This window comes from Dicentrarchus labrax, unplaced genomic scaffold, assembly GCF_905237075.1.
Source record: "Dicentrarchus labrax unplaced genomic scaffold, dlabrax2021, whole genome shotgun sequence".
Classification (NCBI taxonomy): domain Eukaryota; kingdom Metazoa; phylum Chordata; class Actinopteri; family Moronidae; genus Dicentrarchus; species Dicentrarchus labrax.
Window position 1 is genome coordinate 18479904 of NW_026136703.1, and position 21128 is coordinate 18501031.

The window sequence follows — 21128 nt, forward strand, 5'->3', positions numbered from 1 at the left end:
CCCTCTTCCAGGACGGAGAGACATGCAGTAGATTGAACCAACAAAATAAAATGACGGTATGTACAATCAGGATGACAAAATTATAGATAGATTATAAACGAATATGAAGGATATGGATCCGGGAGTCAAGCAACTTCCAGGTGTCCCTAAACAAACCTCTCCATCCTGGAGACCTGGAAAATAGGTCTACACAAAGAGGAACACATCGAACACACAAAGGGAAAGAAAACAAGTATACATGTTCCTACCTGTCAGCTTTATCCCTAAACCACAACAATAATAGTTGCTCTTGTTCTTCTTCAGTTACAAAAAGAGCAAGACAATGACCTGTCAAAAGATTCAGATTACTTTATAACTATAAGTAGCAGCAGATAAATTTCAACTGAGCAGTTATGATGACAATAACTAACTGGTCTTCTCACTATGGTATGATCATGATGCCCTGCTTGTGTATTCTCATAATTTGACCGGTTCCCTTTTTAAATGGGCACCTGCTGAGAGCTTCTCGATACACACGCTATGAAAACAAGCACTCATATGCCGCTGTGACCGCAGTAAGCATGCAGGTTGTCAATTCCAACAAAACACCATGTCACTCACGAACACACCTTCAGTAAAATCAACTGGCATTGTGGTTCAGTCAATAAGTCTCTTACTTACATTTACATTTTACACTAATGAGAAAAAACAAACTGTATACGTTTTTACAAACTGGTTGTTAAACTTAGTTCTTTCCATCTTTCTCTCCACTCACAGGTTTTTAAGGGAGAGGAGGGCATGTTCCAAATCTCTGGACTCCAGGGCAACACGGACTATCGTTTCCGCGTGGGCGCCTGTCGCCGTTGCCAGGATACGTGCCAGGAACTGTGCGGACCAATGAGCCCCTCCTCCTTTTTCACGCTGCGTCGCCAGGAGATGGCATCATCGGGAGAGATGTGCGCTGTGGAAACGGGCAAAGGGGCAGGCCTGATCTCAAGCGACGAGCGCTTCGCTGCGCTCATCGTGTGCGTGTTCGCAGGCTTCTCCATCCTCATCGCCTGCTTGCTACAGTACTTCTTCATGAAGTGAGGGAATTTTAACTATAGGATAGAAAGAGAAAGCAAAATCACAGAGTCTATGAAAGAACTGAATGAAATCAAAACAAACACTTGAGATATACTTCTAAGGCTATGTATGTTTTTTTTTTTTTTTTTTGTCAAAGTATCAAGTCTGGCTGTGTTCACTTTGTTCCTGTTGTCTTCTGCCTTCACTCAGTTTGGTCTCATTTCTCTCTATGTGTCTGCTGTCTTTGTATCATTGTCTGTCTCATTTGTTAAGGATTTCTGTCGAGGGAAGCCTTGTCTTAGCTGTACCTCCGTTGGGAAAGAAAACTGATAATCAAGCCTTAAAATAGCTGTGAGCAAAGCAGTTGCTCCTCAGACTGACTTGCATGTTTTTATTTTGTATCTTTTTTAAACATATTCGATTAGAGAACGTGTATATTTCTTGACAGTCATGGCCTTTTTTTTTTTTCCTATGTGTAATTTCCATTTTTTTTTTTTTTTTTGCTGCAGTCTTTATTAATTTCAGCCATATTCCAATGTAGGCCTTTAAAGCTTTAGCCGTTCATACCTTATTATTCAATTTGTTACCGCTCTACAGGCTGTCGGTCAATTCATGCAATCTGCACCTGCTCTCACACACAAACTGATAAAGACACAGTGCACATTTACGTTCACATACATGCACACATGTACAATTACACTCATGCAATGACAGTGAGAAACACATTTCCTCCAATCACATATCTGCTCAGCTTTTAATATTCAATCATTCACTCATTCAGCTACCAAAGTGATGCAATTCATGTGTGGTGTAAGATGCTGCTATCCTGTGATTTTATTATATCTCAGAAAGAACGGAAAACCAGTAATCTAATATATATATATATATATATACACACAATATATATATATATATATATATATATATATATATATATATATATATATATATATAATAACAAATATATATGATGCTATAGAAGTGATGTAATATAAGTGATGGCAATGTAAGGTCTGAACTACAGTGTGAAAGGGGAGGAGTCGACTCTAGGTGCTCACAAACAGCAGCTCTGAGATCAGTTCGTGTGAACGGTTGAAGGAGCCCTTAAACACTGGTCTTGGACCAGAATATGAACCCTTGTTGGTATTCGAATGTTGGGCATAAACTGGCTTTAGCGTTTAGGAAACCAGACTGGGATTGTGATTGGCTGCAGCTTACCAGGAAAGGGCTGGGCTGAGCATTTGATTGGCCCTCAGTCAGTCCTTCTATATTCTACCATCTCACGTACCATTGCTCCAGCCTGTTTATGTGTAGCTTTAGTAGCGATATGCCCGTAGCGTCACAGACCCAGAGGTGCTAACAGCCTGCCAGCTAGCCGCCCTTCTCAGAGCTGTGTGTGTTAACCAGGAAAGCCATTAGGAGTTAGCTTGAGCTTTAACCCCACCCCCTGACATTTAGCAAGCCACCAGCCAGAGCAGTGCTGAAGCTGTAGTTTCTCCTTCCACCCAGTCTGTGAATCGATACGTTTGAAGACTCTTCTCCTCTTTTCTCCTCTCATCGCCATAATTTTCTGTAATTACCTTTTGCTCTGGCTGCTCCTCTCTCGCTTTCGATCCATCCCATCTTTCTGCCCATGCACTACTCTCTCTCCCTTCTTCTCTCTCTCTCTCTCTCTCTCTCTCTCTCTCTCTCTCTCTCTCTCTCTCTCTATTAAAAGGTGCTTTATTGACATGTAATCAGAGCAGACGAACATGTTCTCTGGGGACTTGAACTAATGTTCGCTAACCAAACAAGCCTTTGACAGAACACAACTCAACAGAACAGGGCATTCTGACACATAACATGTAACACCCCCTCCGCCCCCGACCTCACGCCTGACTCCTGGAACCCCCTTTATCCCAACCCGGAAAACAAAGCCAAGGTACAGCCCAATACATACCCTGATGATCCAAAGAAGTCACCCTGACCTGCATAATTAATGTGTGACACGTCTACTTTTGTCAGGTGGGGTGCAGGGGGAAGAAGGACTGGGTGGGAAAGGGGGTTAAACAAGAGGGGTGGGGCAATAGTTTAGCCCTGCTGCTCAGCTCTGATTGGCAGCCTGTAACGTACCTCAGGGATAAGGCCTTACAGAGGGGAGATCTAATGTCATCCCCATCGCTGTCATCACCGTCATTATAATAGCCTCTCTTCCTCTGTTTCTCTCTGTCTTCCTCCCCCTCTTTTATCATTTTCTTTCATTTTTTTGATGCTGTATCTTGTCCTCTGTCTATGCTGTGCCTTGCTCCTGTATGTCAGTAAGCAAAGTGGTTTACTAGCTCAAAATACCTTTGCCAAAGTTGATGGGAAAGTTAAGGTAGAGTTCTTTTCTAGGTTTTATTTATACTATATATTTGCATACAGTACTTTACATGCCAATTACAGTGCAATCTTCATTTATTTATTGTTTAAAGATTAAGAGACAAGTGTAGTTATATACTAATTTTTTCCCTTGTAGCATGTTTTTTTTTTTTTTTTTTTTTTTTTTTTTTTTTTAATGGATGTATGTTAGATTGTATGATTAAGGCCAGCATTCCTTATCTCAGTAACCCTTTAAGTATTTCTCTTACAGCTGTTGGGAACCTGTAGCTCATCAGTCCATGCATTGCAGTTATCATTGCCGTTTCAAACATGTAACCAAATGCCTATGTGTTTCTTTTTTTGTTTTCATCTCCTGAATCGGCCATGCACAGCCGAGCAGTTCTTGTTATGCTTAGAGAGACATGTAGCAAAGCCAGGCCTTAGGGTCAAGTCATCTGTATTGGGATAAACGTTGCTGCCTTTGGCTTTTTTTTTTTTCCTGATTAGTGTTATAATGAAGCTTCTGATATCTTTTTACTGTTTTATTGCCAAAGTGCAGGCTTCTCGTGTCCACTAGATGTTGCGTTTGCAGTCGTCTAAAAGGTTATGTGATGATGTTCTGTAACGACACAGCATTACGATTATTATTATTGTTATTATTATTCTCTCAAAAGGAAAAAAAAACATTAACTTGATCTGTGATTATGCTTCTTTTCATATTATCTTTTTATTATTTTGTTTTGTAAAGCAAAATGTGCCATTTTGAAATGTGTAGCCCCTTTTGGAGGAGAGTAACACAACCTGATCTCACACAGAAAGGTTAAAAAAAAAAGGCAAAAACAATCATACGATGATTTCAGGCAGATGATGACAATAATAATATTGACGATTCCTTGTTCAGGTTAGTGCTGGTATAGCAGTAGTGAGTATTTTGTATCCAGTATTTTGCTAAGAGATGATATACAGAGATATCTATAGAGCTATAGAATGAGATGGTAATACATTATGACTAACAGAGTTGAAGCACTTTTTTTATGCCGAGCATTAGTCTTGATGAGGTTAATATGAGTGAGAGGAGACACGAGGTCCTTCGCTCTTTTCCAAACACTACTGCCAACGTCGTCTGTTACATTCATTGGCATTATTCTGTCGTTGGCGTCACTGTGACATTGGCATTACTGGAGCATGGTGCTGTGCTTCTCAAATGGCACCTTGCTCCCTGCAGAATGCAAACTACAGCAACAAAAGAAGTACAGTTCATTGGGAGCACGGTGCCTCTCTCAGACGTGCTCATGGCGTCTACCTAGCCTGTTGCATTGTAGTCAACAGGTGATGTGTCGGGTGTGCTGTCCTTAAACCCCTGATGTTATATTGCCCACCCACAGCCCCCTGATTGCCCTTTTTTCAAGCCTTAATGCCCCCAGTAAGAGAGCAGAGGTTCACCTTGTGTTTGGCCGAGCTCAGGCCAGTCATGTTAGTGTTGTACAGTCCGAGGTTAACACAGTGTTAACTTAAAGGCTGTGCATTTGTGGGCAGGGTACTCCCTTTATGTGCTTTGTTGTTTTTGTTTTGTTATTTTCAAAATGCTGGTGATTTTATAGACACCCCGCCCTTCCCACCCACTCACCCATCCTGCAGGTCCTGCACATTTGGCGGGCATGTCAAGAATGAGAGACAATTTGTTTGCCCAGCAACCCCACGTCTGTGCCTTCTGATCAGTTTATTTTCTTCTTTTCATTTTTTTTTTTTTTTTGTTATGTTTTGTATGTTTTACAGTAAGTAGAGATTTTGACTGAGAATTTGGCGATTTGACAAACATACAGAGACTCACAGGTATTTAACTATTTTTTAGACAAAAAAGAAACATATTTTTACCTCACGATTTAAAAACAAACATTCCAATGTTGTCATGGTCTACGAATTGAGAAAAAGAAAAGAAATTCATGCATTTCTTCTTGTATTGTAAATGTTAGACAATTTCATATGCATTATATAAAAGAAACTGCCATATCAATTTTAATGTATAGATTTTTGCAAATACTACCCTATGTATGTAAGACGTAACTGTATCGGTAGCGTATATATAATATATTTATGCCCAATAAATGTTTTGATTTTTTTTCTGACTTTGATTCCATCTGTATGTTTTATTGTGTGTGTCATTATTCATAAACACTACATACACTGACACTACTCTACATAAAGTTTCCCGGAGTTTACTGTACTGTAAGCAGTATGGATTTTTACCTTTAAGATTTAATAAGAGAATGATGATTCTACTCTCATCAGGTACACCGTACTGTTATATGATATTATATGATGTTATATATTGATATAACGTGAGGGTTAAGATGATCATGAATTATGTTTCAAAACAGTTGTATTTCACTTACAACCAACATTCTAAATATCAACCTTTACAGTTTTTGTAATTATGGTCAGTTTTGTCTTTTGTCACACAGGGTCTCAAGGGTGTGTGTGTGTGTCACTCAGTTTACCCCTGGTTGTCAGTGTGAATGTGCGTCTGTGGGAAGGTGTGTCAGTGCTAGATTTACTCTCCAGTGGTCTCGATAGTATATCACACACGCCATTATTCCCTGCTGTCCCTGAGGGCAGCCAGAGGGAGACTGCCGCTCCGCACGCTCGATTCCCATCACCCTGCGGTCACCCAAGGACACCAGGGGAATATTAGTCTTTCAACCTTTTGTGTGATCATTTTGTGGTTCATGTACAAAGGGTTTATTTAGAGTGGTGTAAAGGAAAACAACACCCTTTCACTAGCTGACACTTATCTCCTTTAAATAAAAGTGATCTAACAAAGCTCTGTTTTTGAGAATTGCACCGTAAGCAGTGGCCACTCACTACTCATTCTTCCAGACAATTAATGCTTTCTTAGGGCTTTATCCATACTGCATTTAAGTGGATTTATTAATGTGTGAATTACTGGGCAAGAAACTAAATTTAAGTAACTGACTATGGTATGATCTGTGGTGTCAGATGCACTAGTTCCGGGATTTTTTGAAGCAGCCAGCTCCTTGTGCTTTTCACCAACGACATTATCTCAAGTTCACCAAGAAATAACAACAGTGTAAAAAAAGAAATCTAATCTGCTGCTGTCTTAGCAACAAAGTCCAAAGAAGAAGAAATGTATTCTACTGTTGTGGCTGTGTATACAGTCGGGACACAAGTCTTCAAGCTAATAACTGTATGATGTGAGGGAGACTGAAGAGTACAAAACCTGTCAAACTGTTCACCAGATGGGCTCCAGCCAAATAAAAGCAGACTGTTTTCCTGTCCTGTCTGCGAAGAACAAGAAGATGAGGCAATAGAACTGTCCAACTTGAATAACTGAACGGAAGAACACATACTTGATCTGGTTGTTTGTGATACAGCAAAAGCAGTGACTGTGGATGTGCTTCAAGTGTCAGCAGTCTAGGCTGCTGGTTTGCTGGTGAGGCAATCTACATTTTCCCCGTGGAGAATCATCAGAGCATACATAACTATTCCTTTATGATCATTGACTTTGCTGTGTTCTTTTTTAACCATGGCCCTAGAGATGCAATTGGTGAAGTCGGTCAGTTGGTCAGTAAGGGAATTCCTCTGCAACTATAGGTTGGATTGCCATGAAATTCAGTATAGACAATCAAGGTCCCCAGAGGGTGAAGCCTAATGACTTTGGTGATCCCCTGACTTTAAGTGCCATCAAGAGGTTCACATTTGTGCTTTTAAGTGAAATGGATTTCCATGAAATTTGGTAAAGATATACACGTGCCCTTCAGGATGAAACGTAACTTAGGTGATCCCTGAGATTTTCGGCGAGTGCCATTGTCATGCCAATGAAACTAATGTCACTCACATCCACCTTATTTGTACATTGTGTTTAGGGCAAATTAACAAACGTTAGCATGCTAAAATAATAACATAGTAAATGTTATATCTACTAAACATCATCACTGTGAGCATGTTAGCATTGATCTCAAAACACTGCTTTTCCTATAAAGTACAGCCTCACAGAGCCGCTAGCATGTCTGTTGACTCTTGTCTGGTTTAAACGGATGCTTCCTGTAGGATGTTGTGTCGCTGTCAGATGATGAGGATCAGGACTGTCTACACGCAGTCCCGACCCAGCAGAGCACATCTGGCATTCTGCACCACTGCAGAAACTCCAATAAGTGTTGATATCAAGTCTGTGTGGACCAAGACGTTGGCTAAATCCATGCACCAAGTACATTTCAGCTCCTGTTAGGGTACACAAGCATATGGAAGGTGTACATGCATGCCTGTTTTCACACCAGCTAGCTTTCAATACAAGTTTGCGACAACTAGTCTTAACTGGTGCCAGCTGGTATACCAAATAAAGAGATTACTGCATGTACAGGCATACACTAATAATAGCTGGAGATAGAACTGTTCTTCAATTCCTCCCTCTTCCTCTTGTCTAAAGGTAATTTATTCACTCTTGACTGCACAGCCCACATCTAAATAAACTATCATGATGTCTGACTCATTGAGTAAACCTCTCTTCTCTCACCTTTTGTTTTATTGTCTATTTTAATTTCACAATTTTTTTAATAGGGACCTCTCTTCCTCAACCCTATTTTACACCTCTTCTTCTGCTTACCTGTCATCCACCCACTAACCATTTCTTATATGAGATAACAGCCCAGCGTTCATTTAATTAAATCACTTCGGATTTTATAATCTTTCAATGTTCTCTGCCGAGCGAGTGCACACCCATACATACCTTTTTATTTTTGCCACAGATTTTTACAATTCCTCTGCTGAACATTTTGTACTGAAGAGGGTTTTGCAGACATTGTGCTTTGATCAGGTACCTTATGTTACCTCACAGGTGACTGAGGGGTGTTTTGAACCCTGTGTGGTATATAAGGGCAGAGCCTGCTGTCTTTGAAGCAGTCATACTGGACCATGTGGCCATAAAAATACAATGCCAGCTGAGATGACAGAGAACACACTGCTGTGATAAGATTGTGATCTCCTAAAAGGTGTTACACCCCACTGAAACATTACATAATGGAGTATTGCAAGGTCACATATGGAAAAGATTGCAGTTCCTACATATCTCAGTCCACTCTGAGCAGTGTAGACTTCATTGATGATGGTGGAAGGCAGCGTTAGTTTGTTAGTTTCACAAATGTCTTTGTTTGCAATTAGTATCTCATAGCTGTTGGTATCAAAAAGCATCCTAACAGTCAAGTGTGTGCCAGCTTGTATCAAAAAGAAAAAAAAATTGAGTTGTTTCTTTCTTTCTTTTTTCTTCTTTTTTTCTTTTTATTTTACAAGACTTTATTATCAACGGATACATTACCCAGTAGGAGTTATTCACAGACATCTTCAAAAAAAAAGAAAATATGAATCATTTTTTTTACACTTTAGATTTGTATACATTCTGTAGATTAATAAATATTATGCCATGACATCAGTATGTACAGTCAGAAATATTCATTAACAGAGATACATTCTTCAGAGCCAAGAGGAGGCCATGTTTTGAAGTCCAGTGCAGATTAGTGGAGGCTGCTGCGGTGATTTGGGCTGCTGAAACCATCTGAGTGTACAGCATTGAGTGTAAAGCATTACAAAGCATCTATATACAAGTTAAAGCAAGCATATAACATCGTCACTTATAGACAGTTCACTGATCCTCTTTGTCGGAAAGAGTGCATTGTACAGTTTACAAAATGAAATCACTTTTATTTTTCCATCTTTTGCATTATCGTAGACATATATAAAGGAAAGGTCATTTTATTTTATTTTTTTATTGAATAGTGTTGTAACGTTGTGTCGAGGTTGACACCTTTGGCACATTAGAATGTTTCTAGTTCAGTTCACACAACATCATGCACTGCAGAGTAACCTGTGAAAATAGTTTTGACTGGGAACCCATGCAGTTTTACCATGTCCTTCATTTGAAGTATAATCTTCTACAAAATCAAAACAGAAGACAAGACATACATAATATAACTAATATTGTGCGTGTTTGATTTAACCATTGAAAAAGTTACCCACTGCTTATTCACACTGAACACTTTAGGGGGTGGAGAACAATTTGTGCCAAAGATGAACATGAATCAAAAGGGGAGCTTATACTCCACATTTACTGCTCTTGTACTTTTATGAAGGAGTGAATAGTGAAAAGGGAGAAGTTACTTAGCCAGCTGTCTTCATTACTTCCCAAAGTTGAATATTACTTCAAGTATCATAATGAATCTTGTCAAATCAGACAAATGGCAGATCTGCTACATGTGTTGTATGATTGGATCCACAGATTAGCACATTCTGTATGAAATGGAAAATGCCCTGTGCTGTATGTTGTGTGACGGTAACAGACAATAATGCACCTGAGATGGCTGAAATTAACAATGTTTCAATGGTGCGCAGTTCACAAGACTCAGAAAGCTGAGGTGTTTATTGCCATTGATATGTCGATGTTTGAACTAACACCAATCAGCTTTCTTTGTCTAATGCGCCAAACTGATAAAATCACAGCAATTTACTGTCTAAAAGTGAACCTTAAACATTTAGTGAAACCTTCTCAAACTCTCCTTCTTTTCAATGATTTATTTTAAGCAGTAGGAGCCTGAAATTTGAATGTTGATCATTTAAGTATAATGACTTCATATCTTGTTTTATGTATTTTGTCTCACAGTCCCTAAAAATCCACTTGCTTTGTGGCTCCTGTGCACTGAACTCCAATCGTGATGTGGAAGCAGTACATGGCTACACAGTTATATTTTTTATCTCCATTTCAGGGACTGTACACCAACCACATTGGCAGCATCAGCACAGCATGGACTTGGATTTCCAAGATACAGGGCATTCAGCACATCAAATAAAATAATAACAGTAACATACGTTTACATCATCACACTCTCTCCAACAAATTACATCAATTTCATCCAAAACCATGACACACAAAACACACATGCAAATACTCACTCTCTCTCTCTCTCTCTCTCTCTCTCTCTCTCTCTCTCTCTCTCTCTCTCTCTCATCACACACACACACACACACACACACACACACACACACTGCACCTCTGCTCCTCTCTGAAGGAGTACAGAGAAAGTGCCACAAATTCTACAGTGCTTTCTTTGTCATCCAGAATATGAATACAATATAAGGCAATTGTAGATGTCTAAGATATTTATACGTGTCTGCTGTGTGTGTTGTTCACATTTGGATCAATACAAGCACTTCACACTGGTGTGTGTTTTGCACTCCACCAGACGCGCTTTTTAAATGCTGCTGGGTGTGTTGTATGAATAGTGGATTGCACTTGCTGACATAATCCAACAAGAAAATGAAACTGAGAAATCGAAGTTCTATTGATGCATGGAGAAAAAGCGAATAGAGGCTTGCAGCTTTTTGTGGCTCGCTCTTTTCTCATTCTCTGTTTCTTTCAGTCCCAGCCAAATAAAGGCAAGTGCCGGGCTCACGTGTACAGAACAGTTATTCACCGTCCTGACAGAAATAATGGCTTTTAGGTCAGCATTATCAACTTATGACTAATCGTTTTTCAAATTCTGTCCAGAAATGTTGATGGTTACACGTTTAGAAGCTGACTGTGGATTCCGTCCAGCCGTTTGAGCCATCTCCCTTCATGGTGCTGGCTGTGCGGCCTCGCTGTGGCTGGCTGTCAGTCAGGCCGAAGAGGCGCGCCGCTGCGCCCCGGTACTTCCAGGACATGGTGTTATAGAGTATTGGGTTGATGGCGGCGCTCAGGTAGAAGAGAACCACGGACACCAAGCTGCAGTACTCGGACAACACAGACAGCAGCGGGGACGGAGCGTCCAGGGAGCGGAACTGCAGGTAGCGACCCACATGGAACGGCAGCCAGCACAGGACAAAGGCCAGCACCACCACAACTGGATGGAGAGGAAGATGAGCAGGTGAGGTGAAGGATGGAGATGAGGAATAAAAGGGGAGGGCAGAGGGGAAAGAGGTAGAGAAGTAAGTGGATATAAAGTTGTAAACAAGCTATTCTACTAAATAGATACAAATGCGGACCAAGTTGTGAGTGTGCGTAATTTGCGCGCTCTCCAAACTTACCAAGCATCTTGATGGTCTGTCTGTTGCTTTTGTCCCGGTGGGCCACACGAGAGTTTATGTTTGTCTCTCTGTGTCTCTGCCACAGACGACGGCCTATGAGGCTGTAGAGCACTGTGAGACAGAACACCGGCATGAAGAAGAAAACAGAGCTCAACCACACCATGGCCCCCATCAGGCCTGACTCCACCGCGTAGTGGGTCATCTTACACTCCCGAGTGTCCCCGGCCTCCAGGTAGAAACCAGTCTCATTCATTCCCGAACTGAGATTTGTCGGCCACATGCTGTCACGCTCCACTCCCACCATGACAAACACTGGCCCGGCGCTCAATAGAGACACTGTCCAGAGGAAAAGAATGAGGGCACGCACCCGCCTTTTGGTAACGAGGGCCTTGGCACGCAGCGGGAAACAGATCGCCAGATAGCGCTCCACTGACAGCGCGGTGATGCTCAGGATGGTGGAGTAGGTGCATGACTCTGACACGAACTGAAAGAGCTTGCAGAGCGCGTCCCCAAACCTCCAGGGCCTGTACCTCCACATACGATAGAGGTCCAGTGGCATACAGAGGAAGATGAGTAGGTCGGACACGGCCATGCTACACAGATACAGGTTAGTGGTGGTGCGCATGTCCCGGTACTTACTGACCACCAAAATTGTCATGACATTCCCGGCCACCCCGACCAGAAACAGCAGCGTGCAGGCGATGGTGATGGCCGTGAGGAGAGGGATTGAATAGTAATTGAGGGGAGGCAGGCCAGGGTCAGCGTTCCTTGTGGCGTTATGGATCTCTTCCCAGCTACAGTTATGGGAGAGGCACTCCGAGAGGTTGGGCCAAGAGGGCATGCTGTCGCCGCGCGGTTATTCACGGGGCCGTGCCTGGCCCTGACTGCTAAAGGCACCCCGGGTCTGGGACTCCTCAAGCCTTTTGGCGCTGCCCTTTTCTCCCATCATCAATGTTTGAGTTGCGGAGGTAATGGCAAAGGTTGGCAGCCGTGCGTAAAATCAATATCCCTTGCGCGCCTTGCAAAATACCTTGTGTAACCACTGAAGCTGAAGCTGAAGTCACAATTCTGAACGGACAAAGAACGTCTGAGATCCTCCAGGGTACAGATAGTCCTCTCCAGAGTCTAACTCAAACATGAGCCTATTTTAGATCATTCCAAATTATCCAGTTTATCTGCAACACGCACTCTAAAGTGGTCCAACAGTGATTGTTGAGTACTTGTTCAAAAGAAGAGTAGGCTAGTTATAAAACAAGATTACATGCTGGATATTTGTAAGTTACACATCGACAGCTGAAATTCATGGAGAGGTGTATTCCAATCAAAGCAGCTGCAGCAGAGAAAAAGACAGCACAGACATATCTAAAAATGCTTAAAGAAAAATCTAACTTTGAGACAAGTTATCTCCTGCATCCTTTCTGTCTCAGAGACACCAGCAGCTGAGTGCTTTGGGGGGAAATGAAACATGAGAATCCTTCATGCGCCAAAGAGTCCCAACGAGTTCCCATCACCGGCAGCGACTCCCTGCTTTTGCACGTCAGATAAAAACAAAACAGGGGATAAGTTGCAGCGGGCAGCATGTGATGGTGAGTCAGAGGCAGGGTCGTAATGATGCGGCAGCAGCGGTAAACATCTGTCCTGTCAAGGGTACCGGAGCTCAGACTCAGCCAAACACAAACGGATAAACAACAACCACAGTGCAGACAAACACTATGTGACGGAACGAAGACAGTTTTATAAAAGTCACAAGCACCACGAAGGAACGACGCGTTGTCAACATAATCATGCAAATAGAAGTTCAAATGATTTAAGAAGAATAAAGTAGTTGAGGGATTGCAAATAAATTCACCCGGGATTTCCAAGTCTGCTCCTCTAGTTATGGTGCATATCCATTATGTGGATCCTTACTCCCAGTGCGCAAAACATCATATACAGATGAAGTGGTACTGCTGGGAGGGTGGTGTGGGGGTCTACGGTAAGTCCAGTGCTGCAACGCCACCTACAGCTGCTTTTAGAGCAGTGATGGCTCTAAATGCTCACCAGTTTGTGTACCTCCAGGTCTTTCAGAGAGCATGTAGGGATAAAGTAGAGTGAAATCCTTCCAAATGGGAGTACTTTTGTTCATGAGCTAGATTCAAAATAACCATCTTCTCCAGAAGTGCTTTGCAGCCAATCCTGCAAGCATGGTGAAGGTTAGTAAAAATATATATATATATTTTCCCACAGGGAAAATTTTGTCATCAGTTTAAAGATCCTTTCTGGCTTTTGCCCCCACGAAATTATCAGCATGAATCAAATTGCATTAGAGTCAATCTGAAGCCCAGATTTAATATAAGGCTTCAATTTGCCCTCTGCAGAATGAGAACAGGGGCCATGATGTGACACTTGTGGAGTGTACACAGTTCCTGTTTCAAAGAGTGTTTGCAAAGTACCAACATGTGTCAAATCCTAGCTGCTGTAGAGTTTTATTTAATGCAGGTCTAGACTCATAAAGTTGATTATATGCACATAGACTATAATTACTGCATACTGTATAATGAGGTTAGAGCAGGGTCACTTTAGTAATTAACTGCAACTAGAATTAAGAATATATCACTCCCTAATAACTGGAAAGATGATTGGATATTCTGCTAACGGCAGCAAACAGTAACTAAAGAACTGAGAAGTTGAGAAAAATGGTCCTTTAACATTATTCTTAATCTTTGAGTGAATACATTTAAATATGTGATTCGAAGCTTAACCATGTTATATAATCTCATTAGAGCCAGTGGCTACACGGGCAACAGTTACTGATACTCTGCTAAGCTAGTTACCAAATGTCTGTATTACTTTTTTCTTCATTTTGATTAGACTTTATTTATACCGTAGACCTTATTTGTGTGGTATAACAAACTCTATTACTGAGATGTTTCAGCATCAAAACTGATTTATCAATTACAGGAAACAGGAAGTGGGTCAATTAGTTTAAGCCAAGACTATCTCACCAAATAACCTTAATTAGCAGACTGCAGCCACTGTAGTTTGGTTCATAATGTCAAAAAGTCTGGTGTTAACTCATTTTCTTGATGAATATGCAGTTAACATTACTGTGTTTTAGCTTTATAGGGTGTTGGCCAGAAGGAACACGTTATCACTGGTTGAAATCCTGCTATCTCCACACTCCTCTTTGACAGAGTGATACTGTAAGATTGACAAATGAGGCACATTTTCTTATTGGATTAATGACAGCTTGCTGGAGTCCTCACAGGTGAAACAAATGTAATGTATGTCAGTAAGTGTGAATCTCACAACGATTGCGATATATTTCTCTTTGTACTGCGCTGATGTGATCCTCTTGCTTCAAATAGTGTTATCTCTCTGCCCTTTGCGCTGTGTTTACCAGTAGATGCCATTATGTTTATGACCACTGAATCATGATAGAGAGAGAGAAAGAGATAAATAGAGAAAGAGAGAGCAAGAGAGATCCTAATGGTCGATAGAACACAAGCAGGACACTTGTGTATTTCCCAGCCTCTTTGGGATCTTTTCATTACATCTGGTATGTATCTACCTGTGGTCATGATGTATATGTGTATTGTATGTGTGTGTTTGTGCCGGTTTGTGCGTGTATATTGGTGTTTTTTTGATTTTCCAGTAATTGTATCGTGTAATCTAAGTACCTTTCAGTGGGCCGATGCTCATAAACACTGCGGTAATGATGATAATAGCCAAACAACGCTGAATCAGTACTTTTTACAGACAGAATGCCAAAGCCATAGGATTATTTCTGGGACAACAGGAGGTAATAATAGCAGCATTGGGTATCTTAACTGAAATGTGTCTGTGTTTTAGTAGAGAAGTTTCTGTTTGGTCTTTTTATGGCTGTGAACTGGGTTATGTATTGGAAAAACACCCATAGTTTCCCACAGTTCATCTCTACGTTTGTTCTTTTTTATGATTTCACTGCTGTGTATCCTATACATGCACTACATTTACTGCTTTACTGTTTCAGCCCCTTCTCTCTAAGGTTCACATGGACATGGTTCTGGGGTGTGTCTGGTAAACATGGTTAAATATCATTTTGGCTGAACTATTCCTACAAGGTGTGGTAGCAGAGTACAGGGTAAAGTCCCTGTCACACACACACACACACACACACACACACACACACACACACACACACACACACACACACACACACACACATACACACACACTTGACAGCCATGTGTAGGAGTTTGTCTATGAAGGGTGCAGTTCATCCCTTCATCCACAAGATGGAGAAAGAGATCTCTTTTGATTTGTACTTGAACCTGTGGATGTGTGCATGTTTGTGTGTGGCTGCCAAACTAATTAATATTAATAGTTTGGTACCACAGGTGTGATATTAGGGTTCATTTCAGTATAAAGCTCTGCCAGCAGGAACACACACATAGCATGTGTACACACAGGTTTAGGTTTTTTAATCTTACAAGGACATTTTTTTAAAACTTTTGTGTGCTTAATTGTTTTGTTACTTTAAAAATACCCTATATACACATGCAGCCACAGGCAGTCAGACATACATGCAATGAGTTATAGACAGACACACATATTGACACAGACATATTCAAATATATAGAGCCAGAGAAACAAACATAGTAACACACACACAGAATATGAAAGTATGAAATGATGAGATAATAGACAGGACCAGCGTCTGCACAGAGGACTCCTCCTACTTCACTAAGGACTTTTCATCCAATGAGAGAAGCCTGTGGGAAGGACCTGCTTCTGTGATTGGTCTAGAGTTTCACAGACTCCCTCGCTTCCCGAGGAGTTGGAGAGAGTTCACTGTTAGTTTATCTGAGCTGCACTTACAGAGTTACTTAACGCAGGGAGCCCAGTGCTGGCTGTCTGCTGCACACTTGTTGGTGGGGAGTGTGTGTGTCTCACTGTTACCGTCCATTGAGTGAAGCCAAGCGGATTGAGCACTAACCAACATGTGGGCTGCACGTCCACAAAAAGAGCAGGTTGGTAATGTCTCCCTCTTCCTCTCTGTTTGTATCTGTGTCTGCTCTGTTCTATTTGCGGTCCATGGGCTGGGATAAGGGGGGGGGCTGTTGTCAGTGGGATCATGTAGAAGAATGTACCGTACAGTATGTCTGCCATTATGTTTACTGCTCCTGTAAGCAGAAAGGAAACAGAGCTGAGTGCAGATTAGATATGTATTTAACATGGAGATGTAGCTGTGTCTGCATGGAGTAGAGGTGAGTGTGTGTGTGTGTGTGTGTGGGGAGGTCCTTGGCAAGGTGAGATGAGTTGGTTCTTCAGTTTTTTTTTTTACTTCTTATTAATGAAATGCTGCAACAAGTGGTGTGTTGCCTGTTGTGTAAGGCTGCACAGGTGTGTGTATGTGCTTGCCCACTGCCTCCTTTCTCACACTCTGTTGTGAAAGTTACTTGCTGCAGCTGGAATGTCATGGGAAGACTGGAGATATTTTGTTTCTCTTTTCGCTGCTCGCTCATACCAACCCACCCTTCTTTCTTCTTCTGTTGTCTTTGAAAACTGATACACATGCTGCTGACCTCTGGCATTCAGTAGTCTTCCTTTTGCATGAGCAGTGGCACTGGCATACAGTGAACTTCATTACTGTTATTCCTGCCTGAGGCTTTTTAAGTGTGTGCATGTGTGTATCGACCCGGTCCATGTGGTGCTATCCTGCACAGTTTGTCATATATATCAATCATTAATCTAAACAGTGGGAAAAGTTGGAGAATTTTACCTCACAACCTCCTACTGTTCTTCGGTTAAAGACATAGAGTTATGTAAGAACTGCACTGTTGTTCTTTTTCTCAGGAAATATTGGAAGGATTTCAAATACGTTTTTGCATGGCAGGCAGATTACAACTGTAAATTTATTCCAGATGTGTACTACTTGCTCATATGCTCCTACCATATGGTGAACCCCTGTCAAAAACTTTAAAAAAAAACCCTGTTTCGAGTTTCCAACCGCAGTCTCAGAAATGATCATTTGTGGGTCATTCAAACATGTTAGGATTTCAGGACATTGTTTCTGCAGCTTTCATTGTCAATCTGCCTCACAAGACCGCTCATAGCTAATATTGGAAGGGTCTGTGCTTCACCAAAACCTGAACAAGAACAGGACTTTCTCAATGCTTGCTCAGGGACACAGACTATAAAACACAAAGGAGGTCCAAAAATAGAGGTTATTTATTTAAAGGGAAAAATGTCACCGTGCCATTCGGCGTTCAGACCATCATTAGCACCTTTGGTTTGCAAGTATCTTGAAACTGTCTCTCTATTTTTAAATCAGAGCTATTTCTGGCCTGCATACAAGTCTTATTCACATTCTATTCATGTCCTGTGTTATAGATGTTCATATATTGAGGTCCATGACAAGCAGTCGAAAACATTTTCTTGCAAACGTTAAAGGGTTTGTTCACCCACCATCATCATAAGTGGTATGTAGCTATAAGAACAATAGTTTTTTATTTAATTTGCAGAGGTTCTGCAATTTTAAAAAGTTAAAGTTGTTCCAATGAAACCTCTTCAGTCTGGTCTGGTGATTGACTGGTACATTGTTTCTGGAAAGACATGTACCCTTTGAATTTTTTAAACACTGTTGGCATCACAAATGAAATTCCATTCATCTCCATTGTACTGGGTTGGCAGTAGAAATCTCAGGGACAGTTATCCCAACACCTGAGCAAATAAAACCCAAACTACCTTCATGGCTCGATACCACTGGAAACAGACATTCGGTCGACCCAACCCTTTCAGTCAAGAGCACAAATACTTTCTGTTCTGCTACTGTAATCTTGGTGAGTTAGAGTCTCTTTAGTGGTCAGTACGTAAGTTATAGTTTGGTAATTTCCAGGCTCTAACTTGGCTGCCTTGGTTGGGCTGAGTCAGGCTTGCCTGAAAGAGAGAGAGAGAGCAGTTCCATCACTCCCTCAGTACAATGATGCCTTGTGTAACTGCCAGCAGAACGCCACTCTGGCGATGATGACGATTTCTCCGTCTCCTTTTCTGGCATCTACTGTATGTCTTGCTTTCTCTGCCTCTCTGACCATTACTATCCCCCTATCCATGGTGTGAAGGATTAGATAATAGGCAGCTTTAGTGTGGGCAGAGAACGAGAGGTGTCACAGACCTCTCTTGTTGCTTCTCTATCCGTTCCTCCCTCCATCTTCTCTCTCTCACTCTCTCTTTGTACCATCTGCGCCATGAGGAGCTTGGCACCACACAATCTGTAAATGCCAAGTTTATTTTATCTTTACTGTATGTATGTGTGTGAGTGTTTGCGCGTGTGCGCATCCGTGAGTGTGAGTGGTAGTCTGTTACGCAAAGATGATGTCTGCATGTATGTATGGTATCCTTAAAATGATTTAAATCATCCACGGTGTTTGCCACAGTGCTTTGTAAATGTCAAGCTTGTTATCCATCCAGGAATAGATGATGCATCTTACAAGTTATCTATTTTTCCTAACACTCGGTAATCAGTAACAGCACCTCTACTGATATTGACATAGATGTTCAGCCTGCCTCCAGTGTTCTCTTCAATAATTTGACACTTTTCCAACACGCATTACAAGCAAACCTAGTGTACAGGGACAAAAGTAGGAGTACCAGCTGCCATTTAAAAAAAGGTACTCATGCAGAGTTATTGTACATACATTCTGGATAACACTTTTATGGATAAACGAAGCAGCTATGACAAATCTGATCAGTGGACAGCGACAGATCACAGTTAAGCTGTGGGGATCACTGATAAGATGTCTGCTCAGAGGTGATGAAGAGCAGTTCTGACAGTATAACTTAAAAATAAGCGGTGATAATGGTGGTCACACCTATAAAAATGAAGAAGAAAAATTCAGTTTTAGCACACTGACACTGTTACAGCAATGTTCAGTGCATTCCACAGCACAACCTCTGTAACCTTTTCCCAGCCATTTTTAATTCCACTTGAGCCAATGACTTTCTATTTTCTCCAGAAAGACCATCCCCTTTTGTATTTGGGTCTGTGGGATATTGTCCAAATCATTTACACAGTATATACAGATAAATTCCAATATACATTTCTTACCAAATATGGCAAACATAGGCAAATTCACACATACAATAATCAAACTGATGTTCAAAAAATTAACTGCAACGATTAAACTCTTTGAAAGTGTCCAACAGAAGTTTTAATAACAAATTTATGCCAAATAATCTGGTAACATGATAAGATGTGATCAGAAAATAAATTTGCTGAAATTCACAGCCCTAGGTATATGTGACTGCATCATATTCTGGTCTGTTTGATTGATCCATATTTAAGTACTGTACTTATCTTGGCCATGGGAAAGAAGAAAAATAAACCACAAATTTACAATTTACAATACTAATGCAAGCTATGTTACCATTAGCTGTTTCTTAAAAGGCCAGATTTACTTCCAATTATACTATTATATCCCAAAAATGTTTCGATCGGAACCTCAACAGGGTGAGAAAATGGAGATGACATAAAAATAACGAGAGTGGAATGTGGGTGTGATGTCTGAATTCCCCTTAAATGAGAAAATATTATGTATCTGCTGTCCGCCTCTCTACCACCAGGATGCCCTAAAGCAGCAGAGGGAAATGATTTTCTGTAGCATACTGGAAATAAAAACATTCTCCACCCAGCTCTACAACACCACTGTTTCCCTGTTCAGGGCATTAAGGGTTTTGTTTAGGTATCATGCAGTGAGTGCAACTCAACTCCCAGCAGTGGCCACAACACATCACCATCATGCTGCCTGCTCTTGTGTAAGAGATCATTTATATACAGTATAGATCAGGAAAAGGCTTTTGTATCATTGTCTGAGTCACTCTTTATTTAAGCAATTTGAAAAAATGCATGTATCCCCTGCAGATTTGGGGGTAAAAGAAATATTTCAGTCAAATTAGTAATAAAAAAACAGCTTCAGAAAAACCAAGACTGCAGGATGTATGATCATTTTATGAGGGCCAATGGCAGTTCCTTGCCCTACGGATCACAAAGATTTGGCAGTGAATGAGATTTTTGGCTGCAAGACACACAACTTCCTGACTAAACTTAATTTGGGACAACAACAGCAAGTGAAAAGGGATGCACATTTGTTTTAGTCTGCCAGAAGATATGGGCAGGGTGACCTTGTTTTCCTTCCCATGTGTCCACTGCACTGCTACAGCAACAGGACTGCTACAAAAACATGAGCTAGAAATATGTCCTATCTTCTTTTATTTCAAAACCTAGGGGAGGGAATTGTTATAAATCCCAGGAGGGCAGATCAAACAGAAGAGTGACATGAAAGGGTATAAAAGGGTGTGTGAGATTAATGAATCAACTGTAAATTGAATACAGTATTGATTGTGGATTAACCCTCTGTAGACTACAGTAATTATTAAACTTTTGGTACCACACAACTCCCATTTATAAGTAATAAAGTAGTAACTACTGACTTTATTCATAAAAAAATAGGCTTAAGCTGTGAATAAAGGAAAGGAAATTAAAGGAACGGTTCCAAGATTATACCACTGTCTGTTTAATATGAAGCTACAGCCAGCAGCCAGTTAGCTTAGTTTAGAACAAAGACTGGTGACGGGGGAAGTTAGCCTGGCTGTGTCTCATTTGTTTAATCTGTACAAGAACCAAAGTGTAAAAATGACAGTTTTACCGATGCTCA

The 21128-nt window shown here is 41.0% G+C and overlaps 3 protein-coding genes across 6 annotated transcripts in view; 2 read left to right on the top strand and 1 right to left on the bottom strand.

The window, feature by feature from the left end:
• fndc3ba (fibronectin type III domain containing 3Ba) overlaps positions 1 to 5510 on the top strand; it is a 96653-nt gene extending 91143 nt beyond the window's left edge. For all 3 annotated transcript variants that reach the window (XM_051396372.1, XM_051396373.1, XM_051396374.1), the window contains one exon: positions 757 to 5510. In XM_051396372.1, the coding sequence (XP_051252332.1) occupies positions 757 to 1068 (312 nt within the window). In that variant the 3' untranslated portion in view covers positions 1069 to 5510. The remainder of the gene's footprint in view (positions 1 to 756) is intronic.
• A 4616-nt stretch (positions 5511 to 10126) lies between these two features.
• On the bottom strand, positions 10127 to 13340 carry ghsra (growth hormone secretagogue receptor a). The gene is made up of 2 exons (XM_051396401.1): positions 11455 to 13340; positions 10127 to 11270 (listed from the first exon to the last, which is right to left on the bottom strand). The coding sequence occupies exons 1-2, from the start codon at positions 12293 to 12295 to the stop codon at positions 10957 to 10959; spliced, it is 1155 nt and encodes a 384-aa protein (XP_051252361.1). The 5' UTR covers positions 12296 to 13340; the 3' UTR covers positions 10127 to 10956.
• A 1571-nt stretch (positions 13341 to 14911) lies between these two features.
• The window catches only part of pld1a (phospholipase D1a), a 35597-nt gene continuing 29380 nt past the window's right edge, over positions 14912 to 21128 (top strand). Inside the window, exon 1 of one of the 2 annotated variants that reach the window (XM_051396376.1) lies at positions 14912 to 14992. The gene's annotated coding sequence lies outside the window, so the exon portion shown is untranslated. Of the gene's footprint in view, positions 14993 to 16255; positions 16446 to 21128 lie in introns of those variants that run through there. The other variant, XM_051396375.1, reaches the window with a different exon arrangement.

What these genes read in the sequence shown, in the direction of transcription:
- ghsra (XM_051396401.1), bottom strand. Translation starts at nt 12,295, where the DNA reads ATGCCCTCTTGGCCCAACCTCTCGGAGTGCCTCTCCCATAACTGTAGC. An exon ending in ACAGACCATCAAGATGCTTG is followed by an intron (nt 11,271 to 11,454) that starts GTAAGTTTGGAG and finishes CTCTCCATCCAG; the next exon opens with TTGTGGTGGTGCTGGCCTTT.